Genomic DNA, 26,670 nt, shown 5'->3' on the forward strand with positions numbered 1-26,670 from the left:
TCCCTGGCTATCCTTTATTCTGTCCCTTCCAGCATTACATAATATAGACCTCAGAACTGGAAAATAGCTAGAGATGATGTGAGAAYAGCATAAAGGGAAAAACCATTTCTATATTGCTTTATCACAGCCCTTCAGCCTTGTAGGAGCAAGAAATCATTTGTGGTTTTCTAGCATATCAACACAAGTAGAAAAACCACAGACAGATCCAGTACGCTAAGGAAGGATGGAAGTATTCTTCTCTTACCAGATCACAAAAACTATTATCACAAAAACATCATCCTTCAGAGCTGGATCCTCTGATTGGATGAAACCTCCCAGTGCCTGGCAGAAGGATACCAGTCAGTAGCTGACTGAAATGAGAAGCACAGCCTGTGCCTTCAAAGCTTTTCCTCTGGTCACTCCAGAGTGATTCCATCCAGGAGCATCACACCATCACAGGATGCTCCTCCACCCAGCATCAACCYCTCTCCTCTGGCTGGTAAGCCAGGGCTTGCTTCCCAACCTCCTCCTTGACTTCTGCCTAGGAACAACACTAAATTGGTAGGGAATTATGTAGGTGGCCAGAAGCCAAAGGCTGTGAGTGGACTGTCACAGCCTGATTGGAACAGTAGTAAGCAACTACCTGTGTGTCACTGCACACAAATAACTCCCAGGGGTCCTGGCACCATGAAGGAACAGTAAATCTGCACTTAACACGCTCYGACCTCTGACTGTATTTCTGCAGGTAACTTTATTCACTTTTGTATAGTCCATTTCTTTGTTTCCCAATTAATACCCAGGAGCAAACAGGGTGTCACTGTGAGTGCGCTCCTCYTGTGCTCTGTGAGCACCAGGCAGTGCTGTTTCCCCAGCAGGGGTAATTATTAGCCAGCTGCTCGCTTAAAATTGGCAGGAGAGGCTGCAAGGGGCTCCACAACAAASTGATTCCTCTCCTGCACCATATAAGATGTTTAGGTGCAGGGCAAATTCTCCCCTTCAATAACCACATGGTGAGCACTTGGGAGGGCTCAGAGGCTGGTGAGAAGCTCTCCTCTAACAGGCTGGTCACAGCACTGCTCCCTGTCCAGCTTTGACTTGACAGAGTCAACCCAGACAGCTTGGATTGCAATCAAGAGGACTGGAAAAGAGTGCTACAAAGCCTCAGCCACTGCAGCACATACAGAGATGGCTTTCCCCATTTCCACAGCTCTGACAGCTTGCTGCTGGAAATGTTTAATTCTTGAGGTGGTAGTGGATTTTGCTGCTGGACAGTCCTCACCCTAYTGCCCTCCAGCTTGTTTCACAGAGRTGYTGAGGAAGCCATCAGAGCTGAGTCAAAGCTTCTTCRCACCAATGAATAGATAGCCAATAGACAACACCTTTTCTAGCACATATTCCCCTGTTCCAGTACAGCTACATGTSCCAGTGCAAAAACTGTGCAAAGGTGGCCCTGGAATATTCTGCCCACATTCAACACAGCCCACCCTCCAGCTTGCAGCAGTGCCACTGAGTTACCTATAAGCGCTTCTCTGTGCATGATCCTCCTTGGACCCAAATCCACAGCATCCTCCTGTTGTCTTCACCTTGTGTTGCTGCTGTTTGCTTGAAATGACCYAGCATCAAGACAAGAAGTTGCCCTGTGTTTGATACTTTTGCCTGTGCTTGGGAGGCTGGGATTGCTGCAGTCTCCAAGTAATGTGCCCCACCAAAGTGCTGACTGACTGAGGGTGTGCAGCAAGCCATCTCCTAGAGAGGATCAGTCAGAACAGGGTGAGCTGTGTTCAGCTGAGGAAGTTACACGAGCTGGAACACAGGCTGATAAAGGGTTTTCTCAGAAGCACTTGTGTCTGGCAGACAGACTTGACAGGGAAGGAAAGAAGAGGCACTTCCTAAGCTACAATCTGTGGTTCACTTTAACACCAACTGTGGCATCTTGGCAAAACATGGCTTAACTTAAGCAGCTGAAGCAAACAGGTCTGGAGTGACCAGCAGAGAAGGTCTGCCAGGCTGCAGGGAGCACTCAAACTAAAGCAAAGCCAGTAACTGAAGGGATTGCCTACACACAATTTTCCCCCACCTTCCCCACCAAATGCCAGATCTCCCTTCTGACCCCAGTGCCCGAGGCTGTAACTTCTGCAGAGCTGAATGGCAAGTTGAGCTCAGATGCCCCCTCCCAAGAAGAGTCACTTTTTGTCCCCTGAAGCAGAATCCTTTTGTGACCTCATGATTTGATAGATAGTTTTCCTAAAGCGCTGGTCCCGGCTCAGTCTTTTGGCTGCTTCTTTCARCTCCTCAATGTTTTCAGCTTCTGCATGTGAGAAGATGAAGGACTGGGACTGTTTCACTGAAACAAGAAGAGCACAGAAAGGTCAGCACTCTCCATCAGGGACACAAACTGAAGATAAAGCTTCACTAGAGTTCATGAGACGTGGTCAACATGACTGAGCCTAATTCAGTCTGTGATTAGGCATTCCAATGAAGTCATATATACGCATGTTATTTTAGGGACCCAAGACCATCACAGAAGTTCAGCTTTCAACATATATAAAGAAATGGGTAACAACTACACAAGCCCAGTGCCTGCTCTCTGGGAAAGGAAGGTCCAAGTAGCACTGTAGCTCCAATATACCACTAAGAAACATGAAATACGAACAACATTTGCAGACTTTGCTGCTCTGTCAGCCCCATYTGCACACTTCTGCTCCTGCAGGATATCGAGTAGGAGGCTGCCCAACACCTACTGTCATTCCATGAAGCACTGGTTCTCCGGCAGCGGAAGCGGCAGCTCTTTATGCGGCGAGTGGCAGCCTTGTGGATGTACACCGAGTTCTTCATGATCACGGGCATCTTGGCCTCCAGCTCAGCGTTGCGGATGCACTCTTCAAAGAACTCTGGGGAGAGGACACCACTGTAAGAGTGATGGGACAGACGCTCCAAGCAGTCAACCAGTCACAGGGACTGCACTCATTGATGGGCTGAGCTGGGTGATGATGATCTTCACAAACAACAATCCATAAAGCTCCAGAATACTAWCAGAATGAATATTTTCAAAGGGACAAAAGCTTCCAGTTCCCAATAAATATATACTCAAATTTTAGAAAGAACTGCAGCCATCCATTCCACATCAGTMGATGGGGAATTGTTCATGATTCAACTGCCAAAAGCCTCTGATACTGYGATAAAATTTCTCAGCTCTGAAGCCTTGCTCATCATACTTTCTTCGAAGAACTTTTTAAACCAGTCAAGTCTAGCTGGGAAAGGAAGATGTTGGCAACATCAGCACAGGCACACACCTCCAAGCCATACATGGTGTGGATTTCTTAACAGCATAGCACATACTAACACATAGTTACAGATATTATAGACTCCAAACAAAGCCCCATGTCCAAATTCTGATGTTATTCTGCCCTGATCCGCCACACAAACTGTTTTTCCCATTTCCGCTCTTATGGTCTAACCAGCATCTCTTCTGCCATTCCAGTCTTGCCTGTTGCTGGTCCCTTGCTGTCCAAAGGCCTCATGTGCTAATGTGCCCAAGCACTTCCATCAAAGGGCAGGGCAGAGCTGCAGGAACCACTTGGAAGGACTGAGGCAATCTGTGCTGAGTCTAACATTATTGGAAACATTGCTGGTTCCTTTTTTTCTCTAGTGCTCTGCTCATCAGTACATTTTTACACTCTTGAAGAAAACATCCCCCAAAATCTAAGGTTGGAAATATYAGGAGACATTCAATACCAGCAACTCATGCGCTGTGAAGCTCTACTTGAATGCTGAGCTCAACAGAGCCACTTTAGCTCTATTTTCTCACCATGGCACTGAGCCAGTCRGATGAAGTTCAGAATCATGCCCATTTTTCTCAGTTTAGAAATCTTATGTAGAAACTACTAAATAATACTTGTTTTATTTAAATACATTAAAATGATAAATATGTGAATATATATGAAACTATTTATACATGTWTTTATCCCTATTTATCTAACAGTGCTCAGAATACCAGAGGACTTTTTGACTTTTCATTATTGGCCAAGTACACCCACCCTTCACTGAAATGAAACTTTAACTGTACAGAAACAGCATCTTTATAACTGCTTCTCCCTGCACTATACCTTGAGTATGGAAAACAAGCAAGATTTCATTCAATTGAAGCTGCTAATGTCAGTTCCCAAGCCTGAATCAAACCAAATGCCAGGGTAATGACCCCCAAGAAAAACCAAAAAGACCCAACCCAAGAAACCAAAAAGACCCAACCCAAACAAACAAAAAAAAGGCAAAGAAATGGAGATAAGCTGTGAGGAACAAGAGTCCTACATCTGACCTTTGGACTGCAGTTGCAGGTTGATACTCTGATTCAGCTCCCAGTAAAGATCCAAACTTCACCTGCTGGGTCACCTACCAGCACGTTGCTACAGCAACCATGGGCCTCCCTGAAATGGTGATATTCTTGTAACCAAGGCTGAGAAAATAAAGCCTTGAAGGGAATCAGAGGGCTCTTCATAACTCAGACCTAGTCAGTCTTTATTGCTCTGCCACAGCTTCCCTGTTTGACATTTTGGAAAGCATTTGCTCATCTCTAGGTTTGCTTTCCACCCAACAGAGAAGGCTGGAATAATTTCAACCTCCTTTGAGGGCRAAACACCACCTGCCTGCATAGCACATTATGGCTCCTCACAAGGGAGGTGTGCTGGAGGTATAAGAAGCTGGGAAAGCACATGATGTGCAGCTTTGCTAATTTGGAATCTTCTTTTTGTGTCTGAGAAGAAATATTTCCTCTCTTTAGTTTGCTTATCAATAGAGAGGATGGATGACTAACTTACTTCTCAAGTTGCTGACATCTGCTTTCATCTTCTTCTCTTTCTCCTTGTTGCAACCAAGAGAATTTAAGCCTTGCTCCAAGCTCTGCAATGCTTCCTCTGCTTCTCTCAGTCTCCTCTCCAGATCCATGCGTACCTTCACCTCAGCCTGAGCAAGGACATAAGAATTGCTGAAAATCAGCTTGTTTCTCAAAAATCATCCTGGTAACTCACAAGGTGTGTGAGGGACTTGCCATGGAAAATAAAAAGACAACAGTGATGAAAATCCTTAGAAATACTGCAAGGCAAAATAAAAGTTGTTCCTCATATCTTTAGACAAAATCTGAATTTGAAGTCCAGGCTATTTTAGTGACTTCATTTTTCACAGTTTTCCTCCCATTGTATAAACCATATGGAATCARAGATGGTATTTCAACACATGAATTTATGCTAATGCAAATACTTTCAGCTGAGCAGGAACAGAAGGACATCATTCCAACTGAAACAGACTTGAGATAAAGGCAGTCAGTTCCCACAAAGGGGTGTACAGTGCTTAGTTCCAGAAACAAAACACAAGAGAAGTTAGAAATACAGTACTTGTTTAGCAAATGAGARACTACACAACTTAGGTCAACTTAGTTTCATTTGGCCAAACAGAAGGTTACAGGATAAGAAAATACTAGAGATGCAGGAAAAAGAGGAACCGAGGGTTTGTTCTTTTTTTTTTACAAAATATTTGTATAAGTAGGTTGAGTGTCAAACGTCCAATTATTAACAAAACTTTTACATTATTTAGATGTAAATAAAATATAATCCTTTGTCCAATTACCTTTACATAGATTAACATMTGTCTGTTACAAAGGAGGGCTGGTCCCTCAGCTGAATTCCTCTGCTTTTGAACCCAAGTTCCTGCAGAGGTTACTAAAGATTTAAAAGTTTTAATGCTGGTTTTCTAAGCACAAATGAGGAGGAAAGACGTCTGCTCAGTTCTGCAATGTACATCTAAGTAGTTCTTTCAAATCATCTTTATTCTTGACTGTGTCTCCTTTCCTCTTTTACTTTTTTGTCTTCCTCCATCTATAGATAATGCTTTCACAGTAACAAATTAAAAGACTTGTACTGAACAGATTAAACAGGCTTCAGAATATGAAAATAAGTAATAGTGCTACACAGATATAGGATGGCAAATTCATGTGTTACCATGATATCATAGTGTTTTGAGTTGGAAGGCAACTTAAAGATATCTCGTTCCAAGCCCTCAGCCATGGGATACTTTTCACCAGTCCAGGTTGCTCAGAGCTCCATCCAACCCACTCCTGAACACTTCAAGGGATGGAACATCCACAGCTTCTCTGAGCAACTTGTTCCAGTACCTCCCAYCCTCACACTAAAACATTTCTTTCTAATACCTAACCTAAGCTTCTCTTCTAGTTTGAAGCCAATCCCACCTGTCTTATCACTACATGCCCTTGTAAAAATTCCMTCTCCAGATCTCTTGTAGACACCTTTAGGCACTGGAAATGCTGTAAGGTTTCCTTCTCAGAGCCCTCTCTTCTCTAGGCCAAGCAGCCCCAGCCCTCTCAGCCTGTGTTCACAGGAGAGGTGCTCCAGCCCTCTGAGCACCTTGGTGGTCCTGCTCTGGGCTCACTCCAACAGGTCCTTCCAGAGCTGGATGCAGCCTTGCAGGTGAGGTCTCAGCAGAGCAGAGCAGAGGGGCACAATCCCCTCCCTGGCCCTGCTGCCCACGCTGCTCTGGATGCAGCCAGGACACAGCTGGCCATGTGAGGCACAGCTAATGAAGATTTGTGACCACAGTGTGAAAAMTAAATAAAACCAAGAGTTTGGCTTGATAGGGAATGAACTGAAAGAGAAAATGGGAGCACTCTGGGCCCAGGGACAGAAATATGCAACACATGAAGGGATACCTTGAGGTCTCTCTCTGCCTGCTGCTTCTCTGCAGTCAGCTCCGAGAGTGAATTCTGCAGCGCTTGCGACTGGGAAGAGTAAAACTCCCGCTCCTCCTCCAGTGCTCGGGACCGCTCCTCATTCTCCTTCATCCTGGTGCATGGCAAGCAAAGAAAGATGACYATTCCCACCCCAACACAACTCACAGGAAGGAAAGGAGCTCAGTATCATGATGGGACATGCTTAACTACCTGGCTGCCCAGAGCAAAGAGGTGCTAACAGGAGCACTGTGTGCTCCRCTCCAATAATACAGACATTGCTGGAGAAAGCCAGATGGGAAGCTCTTGAATGGAACATTCTGTATTACCAGATGAGGCCCAGGAGTACCAAACACTTCTTATGGACAGGCCATGAACCCCTTCACATGCCCAAGTCCTGGTTTGAAAGGAGAAGGCCCAACTGGGAGCAAGATCAGCTCCCCTGCCTCCCTCTGTCCCCTCTGAAGCATCTGTAATCTGATCTCCTGCCAAGGGAACCAGACAAGCCTCCAGACTTGTCTGGTGCTGGCAACCAAAATGCAAGTCAGCAGACAGTCATGTCTTTTGGCACCATCAAGCCTGAGCAGGACAGAAGTGTCCTCTTCACCCACTTCACCTTTTCTCTGCCAGGAGTTTCTCCTGCAGAAGTTGCTGCATCTTCTCTTCAATCTGCCGCAGGCTGCACTGCAGTCCCCAGATGGGGCTTTGCTCCTTGCTGGAGCTGGTTGGAGGTGGGACCTGATTCTCATTTTCTTCCAGCATCTCCAGCATTTGTTGTTTTTCCAGGGAGAGCTCCTTGAAGAAGGACAGAGATTGTGAGTATCAGCCAAGTCCAATGTTTCTGCTCCTGTTCCTGCCTRTTTCTTCCTTACTGATCCCTCCATCCTTACATCCACATGCCTCATTCAGGTTAAACACAGGAATAACAAAATTTGTGTTTCTTTGCTATGAAGGGGGTGAACCTGCAGGCTCCTTTGATGTGCTATTCCAGTAAAAACACAGCTCAGGGACTGGAACCTTATGCTTCCCYGGTACRTCACAGATGCAGGMAGCTTCCCTGMYTTCCCTGCTTGGCTTGGTCCTCAGTGGGAACTGGAGGCACCCGTCTGTGGTACTTCTAACTGCAGGCAAAGGATACATTACGCTGTTTGCCTGTGAAGTGTTCAGCCCAGTGTGCAATTAGGGCAGGAATGGTACTGCCATAGTTTGCCAGGTCCTTTTTCATACTCTTAACTGTGGGCAAGGAGAAGAGCTCAAAGGAAAAGATTTTTGGACAAATTKGTAGGATCTGACACAAACATTAAGGATGACCTTGCAGCTTCAGAAGGCAAAGTGTAGAAATTTCACAAACAATATACATTTAGAAAAGACACTTTCCACAAATCCACCAATAAGGAAAGATTTTAATACATCAAGACTATGTTTCCTAGATTCCCATGTTCCTTTGGAAATCATGCTTCCTTCTGTGAATAAAGAATTTGGARCCCCTCTGCTGCTCCAAACTCCACTGGAAGCTATGGAAGCTGCACTTCAAAAAAAGCTCAGAAATCTCTCTCAGACTTACAGTCCTGTTGGCTGGAAGGGACCCTCCAGTAAGCTCTTGTCCAGCCTGCTGTTCAGAGCCAGTCTGTCAGCACAGCAAGATRTGGTCAGCTGTGCCTGTCTACTGTCCAGTTGTGAAAACCATCCACAATGAAGGTTCCTCAGCTTCTCCTACTGCCTGCCTCTTATCTGATGGAGAATCTCTCCCTAGTGTTCCACCTAAGCTTCCCAAASTGCAATTTACGATGGTTCTTGTTCCACCATCACGTCACCAGGTATTGCTGAGAAAATCTTGGTTCAGCTGTGCTGTGTGTCATTTTTCATCCTTTTCTGCAGGGGATTTTGGTGCYCATATCAGCTACCAAATGAACCTGTTCATCTGTACAGCACTTCAACTCTGTCATTAGCAGATGTTGGATTTGTTCCATGGGACAGCATTGCTTTCAGACCAGAATGCTGTCACTCAGAGGGGAGGAGTGGTCACTCACCTCTAGGGTGTTCTGTAAGGACTGTGTCAGACTTCGCAACTCTTTCTTTTCTTCCTCCACTCCTTTAAGGGAGCGGGCTGTGAGCTCCAGCTCCCTAGAGAGGCGAAAAGGGGTACAGCTATTGCAGAGGAACAATAGCCCCACAGATTGTGCTCAGGCTGGGGATCTCCTGGTGCAGACCTGCAACCATCGGTTGGTGCGGGCAGCCCTGGAGAGCCAGGAGCTTGCCAGGAAGCATCACATGGTGCCTTGAACACACCGTGGACATCTAGGAACTTCACTGTGCCTCCTGATCATCAAACCCAACCCAACCCAACAGTTACTGTGCTTCTCTAGCAAGGGCACAGCCATGGGTGCAACTGAAAGAAATCAGATGCAGCAGTCACATCGAAGCCGAAATGAGAGAGGCCTATGAAAACAAAAATGGTTTGCAAAATCACACTGGCTTTTCTGAGGTGTAATTTAGAGAGAAAAAAGTAATTTAAAAAAAAATAGGTTGATAGCAAAAATTGTTCTTTCAACACCTGGGGCAAAGCACTTGGATCCTTTTCTTTCTAAATACATTTGCTGCTCATATTTTGCATAGTTAACTTTTAGAATGACAAAACTATTCTTAGTGAGGCAACATCATACACACAGTGTCATTCAGCTGATGGTGGAAAAGCAGATCCACCACAGGTCTGGTCTGGACCCCACACAGCTACTCAGTCAATTGAACTAATTGCCTCTCTGAAATCCTCTCTTGCACCCGTCCATTGCCATGCTACCCCAACTAATCTGGGGTTTGCTTATGTCCCAGCCCTTTGAAATWAAATTGTTGGAGTCCTGAGTGCAAAACGAAACTAAGCTGTATCCTATTGGTCRCACAAGCAAAGCAAATGCAGGTAAAGAGCCCACAACCATTCCTGTTTCAGTCAATGTGGCATCTCCTTCCTACATGCACAAAACAGSTGGTTTTCCAGACTGTTTTGATTCACCACCACAGTGGCACTTTTGCCCATTGTGGGAGTTTGTGTCCTTTTCCCACCCTGCACATTCTGCTGCCGTACCGYCTGATCTCCTCCTGCTCCAGCCGCAGCTCCCGCACCACCTCTTCAAAACGCTGCTTCTCTGCTTCCAGSATCTGGTTCAGACGCTCCAGTTCCTGCACCAAAACAGAAGATAGGAATGCACTCTGCCAACCCAGTTAGGAAAGGCTTCCCTGTTAACAACGCCTGGGACTCTTAGCATGGCATTTACTTGAGCTGTGGAGAGCTACAGGGTGTCTGATTCCACCACTTTTGTCAGGGGCAATTAGAAGGATTTAAGGTTGGCTGAGGATTTTCAGACATGCAGAAGTCCCAGCCAGGCTACCAAGCATCTGGAAATCCCAGACATGCTCCCTGCACAGGTCAGCTCAGCCACAGAAGATCCAAATACATGTATATACAGAAGGTCCAAAACTCCCTGGGGATGCTGGACTCACTTGTATATACCATTTTCAGGCACTCACATGTGCAGGTACAGAAAACCCAGATAGCCCCAGTATGTGGCAACACCAAAATTTCTGTGCCTGAAGTGTGATACTTCCAGAGGCAGCAGTCATTTTGGATTAACTGGAAAAGAGCATGAGGCACTTTGCAGGGTGGTCTATACCCATGCACACCTTCCTGCAGTGCAATAGAACAATCCACTTGCACAGTTATCTTGCCATGACTTCATGATGATGCTATAAAAATCAGTATAGATTTGGTGTAAACATGACAATGCACTACTTTTATTATATTAAGCAAATATAAGTTAGGAATAGTTTGGAAAGCAATTATAAACTTAATAAAGCAACCTGGTCTAGTGAAAGATCTCCCTATCCATGGCAAGGGGGTTGGACGAGATGATCTTTAAGGTCCCTYCCAACCCAAATCATTTATTCTAAGATAAGGTACAATAGTCACATCTAAGGGAGCACTCTCTTGATTTTTCCTTAGTACGACATTTATTATTCTCCCCATCTCTGGTGTGTCCAAAGAACAAACCACATTGTTTTTCATATCTCTGGGCAGGAGGTCTCTCTATACTAGAACGATGTCAGGTATGTTTACTTGCTTTCTAACTGTGGAGATGGGTCTTAATTGCCACAGTCTTCTTGAATCTGCCAAATAACAATTGTGGAATTCAGTCCAGTGAGTATGAATTTCATTTGATCTTCCTCCCTGGTCCTCCTGGAGACATAATCACAGGTACACTGCAYGGAAAGTAACAGGGAAAAGGAGCAGGGATACACCTCCACGACCCATCTCATGGCACAGGACTTACTCCTCTCTTCATCCCCAGGGCCCAGAGGTTGGCTGGAGGCTCTTGTGCATCCACAAGCCTCTCTCCCTGAACACTGACATGCCTTCAAACCAACAACTCCCAACCCCCCAGTCCTGCCACACTAAAGGGAAGTTGAAGGCAGTTGAAGGAAACTGGCTTGTGATGAACACTCACCTCTTTTTGCTCCCTCTGCAGACATAGCTCTTCTGTTTCTTCCATTAATTTATCTGCAAGCACACAAAAACAGTCCACAGAGAAAAGCATTTTATATCCTCGGGATATTTACAAACAAGAAACACTGAGTTTTTGAAGCTTGAAAATGCAGCATTCCCTATTCCTTTGTGTGTATCTGTCTGGGAGGCTCCAAAGGCTGAGATAACACTAATGGGATGTTCTGTAACTTCCCTCCTGCCAAAAAACTGAATAAACTAAYGAGCCATATTGCTTTGTACTCCTTCTAAGGTTTCCTCTCAATGGTCTTGAAGAGCATTAATGAACCAACCTTCACCATCCTCCAGCTGAATCAGGAAAATATTCTTATCTCTGCTTCACAGATAAAGAACAAGGCATAGAAAGGTTAAGTGAGTGCAGAGGGTCACACAACATGTAACAACAGTCAGTTTTCCTGCAATTCAGTGCCCCATCCTCACCTGCCTAGCACATCATCCTCTCCTGAGCCCYCTGGGCAGCACTGCCACCTCCCTACTGTCACACTGGAATGTCCCAGCCAAGCCCAGAAACCAATTCCCTAACTTAGCCACAGAACTCCTGCTGTACGGAGCAGTTCTCCTCAACATCATTGCTCTTGTCCACTGAAGACACACAGGCCCACCAGAGGCTCTGCTCTGGTCCTCACCCTGCAGCCTGATGTCCCTGTGCTGGGCTGGGCTCTAAGCTCAGAGACTCGGGCAGCTCCTGCCCATGCTTTCAGGAACCCAGACAGAAACGCTCCTCATGGTCAAACCTCGGTTTTGCTCTCAGCTCTGCCACTGGGCTGCCACAGGAGCAGGGGCAGATTCACTACAGCACTTTTATCTTCCTCATGTCAGGCAAGGGGGATGCTACTGGTTTCCCTGGCACTGAGGGACCTGACCAGGTTACTACTGCTGGCARGATCATTCCTGCTGGGAGGAATGCWGACCTCTACCTCCTGCCCAAAGTAGGGCTTCTGGTGCCAGAGAAACAGTCACATTACTAAAGCTCTGACCACTACTGCTCTCTTTCCTCCCCTTCCCACTGTCTCCCTTTTCCTTCTGGCCAGAACCCAGTGCAGATGCACTGTAATTACACAGAGGCTCTCTGATCTTCCCTCTTGGGCCCCTCCTGGTGGGTCCAAGCCCTGGACTTGATGGGCTTCTGTAAAGTCCATGTCTGACAGGGAAACCCAGATCTCAGCTGCGTGGAAGGTAAGTCAGTGTGAATTCAGGAAATTCTCCAGAGCAATATTCCTCCAGAAAACCTTGACCTGCTGCCAGGAAGAGTGCCTGACCTCAAAGCTTAACTAYAGGACAGACACAGATCATTGAAGGCAAGGCTAATGAGGCAGAAGCCTCAGCAGTTATACAGAAATAGACAGTTCCTGTCAGAAGAAAGTAACCAGCTGTGACAATTGACCAGCTCCGAATGTTCTTGTCACACACCAAAGAATTCAGTGAAATATATATTTTCTATTCCAGGTATCTCCTGTTTCCCACYTAATGTGTATTCCTCTATTCCTCCATCACCTTGTCTTTTATCATACTAAAGATATTTTTAATCTATTAATCCCTTTAGTTTGCTCTGGTGGTTGCAAAACAATGTTTTTACAACACTTTCCTGTTTCTAATTTTCCTTCTGTTTCTGTCCCTTCATGTCCTCCTCTCAGCATCCCGTTATTCCTCTGCCAGGTATGGAACCACTTCTCTCTGCTTGCCTCACACACGAGCCCATTGATCACCACATGTGTGTGAATGGTGCTCAGATGGCCCCAATGAACGTGCCTTGATCCTTGATTTGTGATCACTGTTACATGTGAGATCATGTACTGAGGTCACCCCGATCAGTACAGATGCAGAAATCTCCTTAAGCTTCCTCCAGTGGCTCRATGATTGGGAGTAGATACTACGAGAAAAGAAAAACCCACCAGCTAGATGAGGAAAACTCATGCATGGAAAGCTGTGACCAGCCTCAGAAGTATCAGTCCTGTGTGATTCACGGGCACAAAGTGATGGTTTCTTTGCCTATAAGCAGCTGAAACCAGCTGCTTGACATCCAGCTGTCTCAGGGGTGGCAAATGTTTGTACAGACAAGCCATTAGAAGCTGCAGGAGTACAGCATGTTGGTCAAAGCACATTCCTCCTTCATACTCCACACAAATGTCCAGATCTTACTTAACYATTGCATGTTTTGACTCCCTTCAGACCTGAATTTCAGCTGCTGACTACTCAAAAGCTTCATCCAGTGAAAATCTGTAGCTGCTTGGCCTGACCACAGTGACCACTCCAGGAAAAGCAAAATGTCTGTTTTGGCCCTTATGGCTTTTCAGAGTAAGAGTTTCCTACCTAAATATTCCTGTTTCTCCTTGGCCAGCTGTAGTCCTTGAGCTTCCAGGCTCTCGATCATGGCTTCTCCCAGCTGGGCATTCTTCCAGGTCCTAGGGAGAGCAGACACAAAGCAGGCAATGTAAAAGAGCTAAGGTTCCACAGATAAGGACAGGGGACTCAGCCTAGCARACTACCAGGGAATTCAAACATGCAGACTCTCATTAGCTGGGACAGTGATTCTCTAAATTTTTTTTTGTCCACAAAAAAAATTGAATTGGAGAAATTTCCCTGGTATTCAGGATTTTTTTTTTTAATACATGAGCTGTATGTCAATACCTCACAGCTGTTAAAATGTTTTTTCCAGTGTTTTGGAAATTTCTACACGGAGCTTAAAATTAAGGGTGCTCCAGACCAATCCAGAACATCCACAGCTTCCAACTGCAACAGGATATATCTGGAACCCTTTAATGATAGACTTTAGAACCAGATTTTAGCTTTTAACTTGCCACTGCCAGTGACATTGTATTCTGCAGCCTTTCCAATATTTTGCTCTTCCTCTTAAGGCTTCAACCATTCATTGAATCCATCCCATGGCCTTCTACCTTCAGCCTTTCTGGTATCTATCATCCATCCTGGAACCAATCAATCCCTCCTCTGCTAAAGCTGTTAGCCACCAGGACTTGATGTCTGGCCCTACTCTGTGAGTCAAGGGCTTTTCCCTGACAGTGAAGAACCAGAGATAACAGCCAGACAAGATGCTGGCAAATAGGGAATGCTAAAGGAAGCAGGCATAGTCAAAGAGCACCTTGTGTTATTGTAGGACCATTGGCCAGAGGATCTCAAGGTCTCCTAAACACTTTATGAAGCCAAGTTATTAAAAGGGCTTGTGGAGCAGATACCCATTACTGACTGAGTTGACAGACAGGATAGGCTTTAATACAGATATTAAACACCAAGGTCAAGGACACATAAATCAAAATAGAACCAGAAATGGAGGTTGCTTCTCACTTCCATTCACGTTTCATTAGACAAAAAATCTACACATATAAAATGCATAACTTTAAAACATACATAAATTTGATCCCAATCTGTTTATATAGATGTGCATAAAGGAACAGCAATTGTCACTCAGAAATTTTGCCATCTTTTTTAAATCCTAAAGGATCTTATTAATATTAAACATCTGTAAAGCTTCCTGTACCAGGCTTCTTTGTGAACCATTTGAAATTGTAGCTTTTGGAAGTTTATTTGCAAATCTCTTATTTCAAAGCAACCTGTACTTTGTCTCTTACAAAAGCCAGATAAATAAATTAAACACATACCATCCCAGGGATCAGGCAGCTCATAGCTCCTGCAGCCCAAGCTCTTTGTAGATAAATGTGTTTCTTTTCAGCTAATGAGCATATTTGTAAAGTGCAAAGGAAATTAGAATGCTAATTAAAAAGGTGCTGTTTTGCCCACAGGTAGACATCATCATCTTGAGTGAGAATATGTGGGTGTGAGTGTGTTGCTTCACTAACATTCCCTGTTACAGGATGAATCTGATCCCAGAGAAGCCAACAGCAAACAGGTAAGATGGGAATAGAGGGGAAAAGAGAGTTTATCATATGATTACATGGAGGGTTTCAAAACAGCTGCACCCTTTAAGGTGTCTGTTTATAGATTCACCTTTCCAGTGCTCCCTCCCTTTCCCAGACTAGCAAGGTGTTTCCCTGTCTGTTACTCAAAAGTTACTACACCCACTGCTGTGCGAATTAGAAAATCCACTTGTATCACTGTGCAGCATTAGAGCTTTTATTCCTTCATCTGACAGAACCAGTGCTGCTGTGGCCACAGCTACAGGGAGGTACAGGCTATGACTTCAGCTGAGGGGCAAGCAAGGCTTTTTTCATTTTGTATTTCTTGCCAAGTGAGTTTTCATCAGAAAAGGCTACATTGCTGAAAGTATTGGAAAGCACAGGGCCAGGAAGGCTCATGGGACAAGTAGAAAGCCTCTGCCTGAAAAACACCCCAAACAAAACACAAATCTGTAGAGTATCTCCATCACTTATACATCTCAATCATTTTGATGATTGAGTCCTTTTGCAGCACTGGGAATATCTCTTTAGCTTTGCCTGYGTTTTATCTTTCTTGGGAGCACCCACAGCCAATTTTTGGAGATGCTTAGCACTTTATACTCCACAGGACATAATTACCATATTGGTTTTTGCCTCCCCCACTGCCCACCAAGTTTACTTTCTACCAGTTCGGGGAATGCTGCTGTGGACAGAGAGTGTATGTGTGCTCCTCTCCCCCACAAGCAGCAGCARAGCCTCTCTGGATGGGAAGAGAGCCTGGTAGTCTGGCAGTCAGGGCTTTGTGCATTTCCAAAAAGCTTTCACGATCTGGCAAGAGTGCTAAGTCCAAGTCACAACACTTTAGAAGTGTGGGGAGACCATCAGTTCCCCTCCACACTGAATAAGCCATTTCCCTATCAGGGCAGGAGGCTTAGAAAGGAGTGAAGAAAGGCATATACATGTGACCCACCCCAGACATAAAGAGGCAGTTGACAAAATTGAAACAAAGAACAGAGGATACTTCCAAGCTTGGGTTTGTTTTTCTTCTTTTCTCTATTTCCATATCTCAGTCTACAAAGTTTGTTTGGGGCTTTTTTTTTTTTTTTTTTTTTTTTTTTTTTTTTTTTTTTTTTTTTTTTTTTTTTTTTTTGGCTTTTTTGAGTTTGTGGGTTTTGGTTTTATTTTTTTTCTCAGTTTTAAAGAATGATGAAGACAGCAGGATGATCACAACTAAGTGCTGCAGTGCCATCAGCAGTACAATCTCCATCTAGGAACAACAGGACATTATAACAAATTGCCTAGAATAATTCAACAGTATTCTTTTAGCTTTTCTATTCACTGCAGATCAATTTATTGGCCCACACTGGCCTTTCTGACTGCTGTTTAGCTCCCAGCCTGACCCTGTTACTATAAATCACATAATCTGTGCTTTGCCTCACATGCAGGCTACCATCTGTACTGATGAGACTGGCACTGGAGCTGCACCACTCTGATGCAGGAACAAAAGACCCTATAGTGACAAGATCCCACACACATCTTGAAATGAAGCCAGGAAGGGCAGAGCAAAGTGCTCATTGCTTTAAGCCTCATAGCTGAATGGTAGGCTCTGCTCTACAGACTCAGGAAGTTTCTGCATCTCATTTGGAAAAGTCAAATCCCCGTTTAAGTGGTATCTCTCCCTGCATCTGCTGAGATTTAGAGGGAGCCTGCTCTGGTTTTGCAGGACAGCTGCTCACTGGGCTGCCAGGCTCCTGTATGCTGAGGGATTGCAAAGCAGGAGACCAACAAGCTGCAAATCTCTGTCCAGCACTCTCAACAGACTGGGAACCAGTACTGAATGCATACAGCAATCAAACCCTCTCACCCTGTAGATGAGCTGGAAATGCTTTGCTAGCACTGCCTCTCCTGGCATTTAGACTTCCTCCACATTTCACAATTAAACTGTTTTGAGAGGCCAAATCCTGCTGCTGCATGGCCTGAGCACCCTCAGATCTGTGCAGAAGGAATTCACACCCCACAGACACACAACTGCATCACAATTACTGTTAYTGATCATCACTGTGCTGGTGAGGTGCCTGCAGGACATAGAGCCACATGGGCAGCTGCTCACTAGATCTGTGCCTTGCCTGTTCTCAGGCACTTTACCCCAAATTCATACGGAGAGGTTTTCTGACCCCACTTTTGTCAAGCCTGCAAACCTTGCTTCCCACACAAAATGGACCAGGAGAGCTCCTGTTCACACCCAGGCCCCACGTCTCTGAGGCAAGAGAGGAGGGTGGCAGAAGGAGCTCAGTATATCAGCATTTGACAGGTAAGAGCCTGCTACCGTGAGCAGAGAGCTGTACTGCACACACACTGCACACCAAGGCAGGAAGCTTTGGATCAGGTTTTTAGAGTTTTCCTGTCTAGGGAAAGGACAGGTCCAGGAGGCAAGTGAAGCTCTCACTGGTTTTGAGGAGCTTTTCTGAATCCCTGTAGCCCTTCTAGCCAGGCTTCTTCCTCTTTATCCTTTACACATCTACAGAGCAGATCAAAGGGAATAAGGAATAGAAAGAAGCTTACACTTTTCCAGACTCCTGTAGCATCTCCAGCCACTGAGCCTGCTCAAATTCTGATTCGGCTGCTAGAACAATGTTACCCTGGAAGAGGGGAGGGGAGGGGAGAAAAACCAGGATTAGAGAGGCTGGTGCCTTATGCACCTCTGTGCACTCATGGCATGAGCTGGACACAGCTGTGGTGGGAGGAGCACTTACAAGCAGCATCACATAGGAGCAAATACGACCAGGCCTACCACACACTGGAAAGTGGGCACATGGCAAACAGTCACAGTAGGAATAATACTGATATGTCAGTATGAGCTCTAGGGCTCCTGAGAATCTGTCTATTGGTCTGCTAGTATCATAAAACCTGGTGTCAGAAAGGGCAAGTTTCCTTGTTGGTTGTCAAAGCAGCAGCAGCAAAGCCTTGAGGGGACTTGGGATGCTAAGCCCCCCTTGCTCTCAGGACAGTCTGTTCAGAGAGGTCAGGCATACCTTGGTGGGGATTGAAAAGACTGCAATCCAGCTCTGCTCATCAGCATTAACCTGTTCTATGGTGTTTGGAGCTTTCTAGAAGAAAAGGAATCTACTTACATGGAAGTCTTCATGAGATATCTTTATGGCATAAGGCATGTTGGCCTCTTCTTTGGGCTCCACAATGCAGCCTCCCAGGGGAATGACACCCTGAAGATAAACCAGAGCACTCCGATCAGTCAGCAAAGTATAACTATCAGTTAACCAGGAGCTGGACTTGCACGTTCAGTCATTGTGGGCCCCTGCCCTGTTTTGGTTACCCCAGAAGAGACAATCCACACAGTTCCCCAAAAGCAGAGGGACTCTCATCACCACCAGGAACCCCCAGCCAGTATCTGAAAGGGGGCAAAGATGGCAGTCCTGCCTTCCTCATGGAGGGAAAGCTGTTAGCTAGAACATGGGATCAGAAACTCATTTATCAAGGAAGAAGTGATCTCCCAGTAGGGACAAACGTTGCACATTCATTGTGGTGTCATGAGGGAGGCTGTGCATTCATTACAGTCACTGACAGCAGTCAAAACCCCACATGTSCTGCATGGGGGCAGACAGGCTGCTGGCTGCCCCTATCCAGGATGGGTGACAKCAGCACCTTCATCAGCCTCCAGTGACTACAGAGGACAAAAGCAGACTCAGAGCACAGGGTCCTGTGAGAGCTCCAGACAGCAGAGCTACAGAAGCCACTCCTGAGAACTGAGGGCATGTGGGTTATCAGCTGCTAACGAGGGCAGTGCAGGTTAGGAACAAGATGCAAATGGAGCTGTTAGCCCCACTGCTGGCTTTGCCAACAGTGTTTTTATAGCCACAAGAATAGTTGAGGAGATAACGAAAACAAGGGAATATACCTACTATCAGGTAAAAAAGATAATGGTTATGTGCCTATGATTCTATTTCTTTTGAGGCTTCCCTCAATCCGTGAGATATTTGTGACTTACTGGGACTTACCTCTTCTTTGCTTGATGGACCCATGGAGGAGGAGGAGCTAGAAACAGAAAAACCCCCTCCTTGTGCAAACACTGCTCACCTTGGGATGAATATTGAAGTATTTATTGCTTTCAAAATTCTTCTTCTCACTCTCAGCATAGTACAGCAGGAAACTTTCCTTAATGATGAAGAACCTTTGGGACAGAAGGGAAATAAACTCTGCTAGAACAGAGGTTGTGGTTCACAACACAAGAAAATCTCCACCTAACTAAAGCTGCTTTCTGAGCAGAAAAGTTTACTACTCYCACCTGAGCCTGAGGTACCTCGCTTCTGCTCACAGCCAGGAGGTAGCATTTAACAGCAAGTGTCAAGTTCAAGTTGCAGTTTACTCCAGCATGCACACACCASAGCTGAGGGCAAACCATGGCACCGTGTACTCACAGGGCACTGGGACAGCGCTCTGTGCCCAAGACACGACCAAAGACTTTTGCATTTCTACGTGTGCACCCTCTCCAGCTCATGTGTTGAATTCAACCTATTGGAGGGAGATGCTCTTTTTTTTTTTAAATGCCTCTGACGTGGGCTAAGACCAACTGAATGCTTATTTTGCAGCCTGCTGCTGGCAACCCACTTCCCTCCCTTCTCAGCATAAGCAAGAAGGGAAGTGTTTCCACTCTAACACAGAATCACAGGCTAGCATTCCCAAGCGATTCTTGAGGCAAAACCTGGCCACCAAAGCACTCAGAAGCAGAAATAAAATTTAAGAKATATTTTTAAGCAGAGCACCTGGCAAAGTCTCCAGTCATTGACCTTCACAACTACAAAGGAAATTTAGTATTTTTCTTCTCATATGTGCAACATTAAAATATTGTTCTGCTCACTTAGCCTTAGGAATGCTCTTATGATCATTATAGAGTACCCACAAAATATCACAGCTTTTGTAAGCTGAGCCTCTAACTTACTGGAGCATGTCCTCAAAACTATGATTAAATGAGTGCCACCTTTAACTTATTTGGATTCTTGAAATGCCCCTGGGAGAGTCCCTCCTCTCTTCAAAAATTGAGGTTGCATGTACTCTGCAGGCAGTGGTACAGGGGAGAGATATCTGACTTAGTTTGAATTTGGTCTAAATCTCTGCAGCACTCAAAAATTATGAAGAGCAGCTGGAAAAAAATGGGGACAAGTTTAGGCTGGGAGGTTTCAAAAGAGTAAATGACAAAGAAAATGTGTTGTACTGCTTTGTACATATTTTCTGACATGAGAAAGAGGGATTTGGGAAGAAAGCAAAAGGTAAGTTGAAAATTATTTTAAAATGCCTTTTTACACTTCACAAAACATAGCTGTGTAAATCACTTTTATGTGGTCCCCAGGACAAGAGATCATGAGGAAACTGGAAAGGATAAGGCATTTTTGTGACTAACAAGAACATTCCCAGGAAACCCTCCTGTTTCTGGGAGGGAACAAGATGAGATTTCTACAGCCTGGGCATTCCTGCACCTTTCCTTGAAGCCACCATTAATGATGGGTTGCAGGCCGAGGGGGCTGATCCACAAGGACAGTTCTAATGCCTTCATGTGCCCATCCCACCCCAGTCCTCTCCTGAAATGAATGGACTGTCAGATGGAGCCAAGTTGTGCCTCCAGTACAGATGAGCACAGCATTTTGGTACCAGTTTAACTCCAAAAGCTAAAGAAAGGTGTTGAAGCTGGCAGAGAAATATCATAGTTCTAATAAAATAATATATATAATTATTAATTATTATTATCATTATTTCACTTGGGTCAAAGCTTTACCGCTTCCATCAGCTTCTRTCTCTTGCTATCCTGCCATGGCTCTGGCAACACAAACAAAATTGCCAAATGCCATGGAAACAGAAACTATGGCTCTCGTAGCAATAAAAAAATGCAGAACAAAGCTAAACTTATGGAAGTCYGCAGCAAACTCAAACTCTGGAGCTATTTTACACCTTCTCCAAAGTGAAAATCTGGTTACTTGTGGACATAATGTATTTATGATCAGATCATACTCCCTCATCTGTCTTAAGTAACCAGGATCATGACTATAAATTGACCTTCAGGACAAAGTCTCCATACAACAATCCAGGGATAACTGATGCAGCACAGTGAAGGAATAGAGGAGAGAGTTACAAGACTCAAGAGCAGGTTGAAGACTAAAGCAGCAGCCAGGTGAGCAAGAACAGAATGGGAGAAGATGGCCAAGGGAGAATGGGGAGAGACATCCAGTTCGGACTGTGATTGGAGGACTGGAGACACTAAACACGTATCTGAATTAGGCACAGATGGGGAAGATTATGAATACAAACAAGAACCCAAAAAAGAAGCAATTTTACAACAGAGCAGAGTTCAAAACCTTGGAGAGCGTCGGCAAAGGTGAGAGACGTGAGACAGGCTGAGAGCCACATTCCACTGGCAGCACAGGTAATACAAGAGCCATTCCTGTGGTCAGCTGCTCTGGGGTCACCCATCCCTGCTGCTGGATCCTGCACTGAGAAACCACTGAAACCACCATGTAATTAAACYGGGATAGCATAGGAACTGTAACAATTTGAGTGACTCGGGTGTAAAGCAGAAACAACATCTCTGTACTGGACAAGTTTAGRTACCTGATCTCTGAGGAAAAAGTGCTCTCTTGGTATCACAGAGGGTTAATGAAATTAATTAGCTAACCTTTGCACAAATTTTTGACATGACAATGGCCCAGATAAAGTAGTTACACTACAAAACTGCATCAGTCTCTCWGGCCCTTTATTCCAATGGTGTTTTTCTGGGCACCAGTCCAGGAGCACAGGCAGCAAATCCCAGTTAGCAGATCAGCCCAGTTCTCTGTCCCTGGGGACAGCTCAGGAAACCGATGGGCGAATGGTCTTGATCAGCGCTCAGGGTCCGCAGTACCTGCCCCTCACTCTTCCTCTCCTGACAGCTCCAGGCTTTCCTGCGTGTCTCCTGCCCTGGCTCCCGGCAGCCGGAGCTCGCCCAGCCTGGCAGGGAGCGGGAAGAGGTGGATGCTTCTGGCAGCAGCAGCCAAGGGGGGAGTTTGCAAGGACGAGAGGGAAGCGCAGCCCCGCAGCTCTCGCAGCCCCTGTGCTGCACACAMACCCTGCTCTGCATCTGTGTGATTCCCAGGGGGTTTTCTGAGCAGAAAGCAGTCCTAAACAATTCTCTTTTCCGCCTGTCCTATGACTGCACGCAGTGACTGTTAGCGGCCGCTGTGGAAAACAAGGTTAGGTGCATGCTTTGCAATGCCACAGACAGGACTGGTTCAAGAAAAGAAAAAAAAAAAAATCTCTCTTAACTGTGCTGTGTTTCCCTCCTTCCAGCCTGTCATCTCTGATGGAYTTACTCATAGATCATAGGCATATTTTGTGTTTTGTTCTCTGCTGTTTTCAATTTCTCATGCTCCATCTTACTTTTCTGATTCTCAATTGTCCACCAAGCAGACGCCCCCTCCTGGCACAGTCCCACTGAACCTTAAAGTCTCAGACCTGGACGGTGACAGAAAATTTAGAGTCTGGGAATTCTGTATGGGACTGGGATTATTCACAGCAAAGAAGGATGTGCCACTTCCTTCATAGAAAGCGATGATACCCTATTCATGCCATATCCAAGGCAGGTACGCACATTATGSATTTCCCTCCAGCCTCCACACTAGGCTGATGCCACTATCTGTAAAACTTTGGTAGTAGGAGAGACTCAGTTGCTTGTTATTCATTGGGAGAAAGAATGGGGTGCAGTTTGTTGGGAAGAGGAGGACATAAGTCAGGGACTGAGAATATGATTTCCCAAAGCCACTTCAGCAGTGACCCAGGCTTAGACCGATCAAAAGCACCAGTAAACTCAGAAGACAGTTGCTTCTCTGTTGGAAGGATATTAATTTACAAGGAAAGAAAATTCTTAGGAATTCCTATTCTTAGGAATAGAAGTTCTTTTCTTTAAGAGATAGGCACTAATTTCAAAAATCAGGCTCTGAAAGGCAGCATGCTCAGATGTCAGCCCTGGCAGATAGACATAGTCACACTGGTCCAGTGCCAGAAGCATCCAGCCCATTCTCACTCAGCACCTGAGGCAGCACACAAATATTTGGGCTTCAGCGCAGACCATTGTGTGGGCAAAAGAAAGGACTGAAAGTGCTCCAGAGAGCTGCCTCAGGTTTAGTTCAGCTGTCYCCATAGGTGCCATTAGATCTAGCACTGACTAAAACAAAGCTCTTCTATCGCTCCCTGCTCCCTGCATAACCTCCACTGCTGCGAAATTCCAAAACCTGGGATTTTAATCACCAAAGCACTGGACACCATGCCTGGACACTTTTTCCTTGATCTGTTCTCTAGTCAAATTCCATCCTTCCCTTAAGCAGTTGCTTTTCTTCTCAGTGCCTCCAGAAGCATTGCTGCTGTAGCCAAATGAATGGGATCAAGCCCAGTAAAYAGCCTGCATCTCCTACAGACCCATCCTCATGCCTGATGGCCTGATGAGATCAATCCTGCCTTTATACACTGTTTTATCTCCCATATCTAGGACTTTCCTTGGAACTGGGAGTAGTGCTATTGTCCAAGATTTCAGGACAAAACCTACATTTATTAGATCAGATCCTCAATGCCATCAAGCAATAGTTAATTTTTTTCTTAATTTAACTGGAGTGGGAAACATCTCCTTTTCATTAAAAAATGCACTTGACCAGCYATGTGTTACTGGGCATGGGGGGTGAGAGGGGGAAATGGATGAATTGCTCCTTATTTCCCCTTAATTATTTGTTATAATAATATGCAAGGTTATTTCACTTTAAAGCAAGTCGCTCCCATGATTTAAAAAAAAAATAAATAAAAACAACAACCAAACCAACAACACACTGTTCCTCCTGTTCAAGTGGTTTTTCTTCAGTACCCACTTCCTTCTAAACCCTACAAATTCCCTGTATTCAACTCTAACTGACCTATGTGTAGTCCCCCAGGACCCTCAGCTGCTGTGCTTGCAACTAATCTTCCATATCATCTCTGCCCCACAGTCACCTCCCCTTCTGTTCCCAGCTGCTATCGCTAAAATATTTACCACTTGCTGAAGATGGGGGTGACTTCTAGGAATAGAACAGCACTAAATAAATCATGACAAAGGGAGCAGAGATGGGCCATGTRCCTGCAAGAAATTTTTATTAGGGAGAGCCTTTTAAGAATGCCTCCTCCATGGCAAATTATCTTCCCCTCTGTTGCTCTGTCCAGTTCTTTTCCGTAACACAGTCACATCAGTTCCCAGACATAATTCATTTAAATATCAATATTTGGGAGCTGAGTAGGGAGCATCAGCACAATTCTTTTTCTGGGTGAAAATAGGCTGTTCTTGGCAGAGGAGGGAATAAAACCTATACACAGGTCAAAGACTGCTACAAACACGAAACTGCTACTCAAGTAATGTTTTTTATAGGCTATGCCATCTTCACTGACTGGGCAGCACTATGATTACTACACAGAAAAGCTGGGAAAGCTGGCTTTAGAAACAGATTGTTTGTATCTACACTGCAGACTGCAGCAAATTGGTAAGTACCAAGGTAAGTACCAGAGACTTTGTGATTTGCATAAAGAAACTACACTAACTTTAAACATCAATCTACCACTTCAGTATTATAAAACATACTCTGTCCTTGGTTAGAGGTTATAGCAAATGCTTTCCAGCTCCAAACTTCCTGACTGCTGACAGACAACACACAGCAGCTTACAACTCYCTAAGGCCAGATGGGAGAGAATTCAGAGCCACCTTCTCCCCAGGGAGAGCCTGCATGTGCTGTTCCAAGCATGCTGTCACTGTCAGGCAGCACAGCAGTGCTGACGCTGGTCCACAGACCCCTGCAGACCACACACAGGCACATACAGACCTACACAGTCAGCTCAGCCCAGCCATCTCACACCCTAAGGGCTCGGAGCTCTGAGTGCTAGATGAACAAAGTCAGGCAGTTTAGGGGCAAAACACATGAGCTGACTCTTCCTCTTCCGTGAAACTATCGTAAGATAATTATCCAGAGGAGGCAGCTAGTCTCTATTCCCACCTGAAGCACRCAGAATACAAGGTCTGGACAGATAAAGAAGAGAGCAGACAGTGGAGTGCCAGACGTGGAAAGCAGAGTCAGGACAGCATGGAAGCTATGCCCCAAGTTTTACCCCAAGCCTCTGCTGGCTGGCTGCACTTGAAGAGTCAAGCACTCAGGCTCTTCACTTTTCCCAGCACCCTTAGGCTTTGTATTTCACCCAAGCACCCCTTCAGMAGTGTGGCTTACCTCCTGGACCATTTGGCCGACTGCCTCCCAAAGGGTCTCTTCCAGAGCACACCGTACAGCTGCACTTTGGTGCTGATGTCCAGAGCATCCGAATCTGCCTGTTCCATGGACGGAGAAGGGGATACAGAACTGGATTTTGAAGCAAACATCATAGATGGATCTGGTTCTAACTCTCCCCCTCTGCGTGGCAGCTCAGGGAATCCGATTAAATGCAATGAACCAGCAGGACGTAACCAGCCCAGCAGACAGAGAGACTGGGCTTTGGTTTGAATCAATAACTTGACTGCTCAGCACTCAGTCAGTAATTCTCTCCCTGATGCACAGATGATGAGAGTTTTCTCATTGCGTATTACTTCCTGATGCATTGCAAACAGCACACATCCCAGCCCAAGGGAAAAAGAAGAGCGAAGAGAGTCAGACATCAGAGACACAGAGAGGCAGAAAGCGCTCATCAGAGAAAAAGCTCTCAGTAACAGCATAAGCCAAAATACCTCTGCAGCAGAGCCAGCTTGGAAGGTTATTTCACTCGACATTGCAGCACTCCATGCAGAAATTAGGGCAAGACAGATATTTTACTGGCAGGCATCTCTGACAYATATTCCCAAAATCTTGCGCTTGGAGATAGGTTCTTCTCATTTGCCCTGAGGAAAATTGGGGCAGAGTGAGTGGGAGCCAGCAAGTTTAATCAGACTCCCTCTGCCATCAGTGGGGGAACTGGGGGGGGAGGCTTTGCTGTGCCAGCCTGGCACTGCCCACCTGGAGAGAGTTCACGTGGCTGCTGGRTTTGGACTGGGCAGTGTCCGCACTGCATGCCTTGCTCAACCTTAAAGGGCCATAGCTGATCAAAACTGAAGCTTAAAACTCTGCCTGCCTTCATGCATCTTGGAGATGTGGCAAGAACTGCCTCTACCCTGCCTCTTGGGTAYCAGCTCCTTCTTGGCCACAACACGGACACACAGGAATATGTCATACAGCTCGGGTGAGTCTGTGTTCATCTCCTGCTCAGTACTCCCACAGCAGGCTTTTTAATCTGGTCCCCTAAGTCCGTGTTCCTCTCTTGAAGCCCTTCCTCCCTGCACAGCCGCAAACACCGTTCTCCAAAAAAACCCCATCTTTTGGCAATGCCTACAGGAAAGCAGATTAGCATCATATTGTTCTTTACTGTGTCTACCTCCCCTCCAGGATTAGAATTTAGGGAAGAATCCTAGCTGCTAAAGCATCTGAGGTTTTTGGATATCCTATAACCAATACATTCACATACCTGCTGTATGGCATGGAGGCTGAGGC

General features: G+C 45.5%; 1 protein-coding gene across 1 annotated transcript; it reads right to left on the reverse strand.

The window, feature by feature from the left end:
- Window positions 1-1,089: 1,089 nt before the first annotated feature.
- PLEKHD1 (pleckstrin homology and coiled-coil domain containing D1) lies at window positions 1,090-25,624 on the reverse strand. The gene is made up of 13 exons (XM_057367096.1): window positions 25,384-25,624; window positions 19,205-19,298; window positions 18,244-18,333; window positions 17,675-17,751; window positions 13,575-13,666; window positions 11,209-11,261; window positions 9,792-9,886; window positions 8,743-8,836; window positions 7,329-7,507; window positions 6,695-6,827; window positions 4,794-4,938; window positions 2,721-2,870; window positions 1,090-2,323 (listed from the first exon to the last, which is right to left on the reverse strand). The coding sequence occupies exons 1-13, from the start codon at window positions 25,533-25,535 to the stop codon at window positions 2,163-2,165; spliced, it is 1,515 nt and encodes a 504-aa protein (XP_057223079.1). The 5' UTR covers window positions 25,536-25,624; the 3' UTR covers window positions 1,090-2,162.
- Between the last annotated feature and the right edge of the window lie 1,046 nt (window positions 25,625-26,670).

The sequence above is a fragment of the Malurus melanocephalus genome, unplaced genomic scaffold (genome assembly GCF_030028575.1).
Source record: "Malurus melanocephalus ecotype Western Australia unplaced genomic scaffold, MMel_1.1 scaffold_2, whole genome shotgun sequence".
NCBI lineage: Eukaryota > Metazoa > Chordata > Aves > Passeriformes > Maluridae > Malurus > Malurus melanocephalus.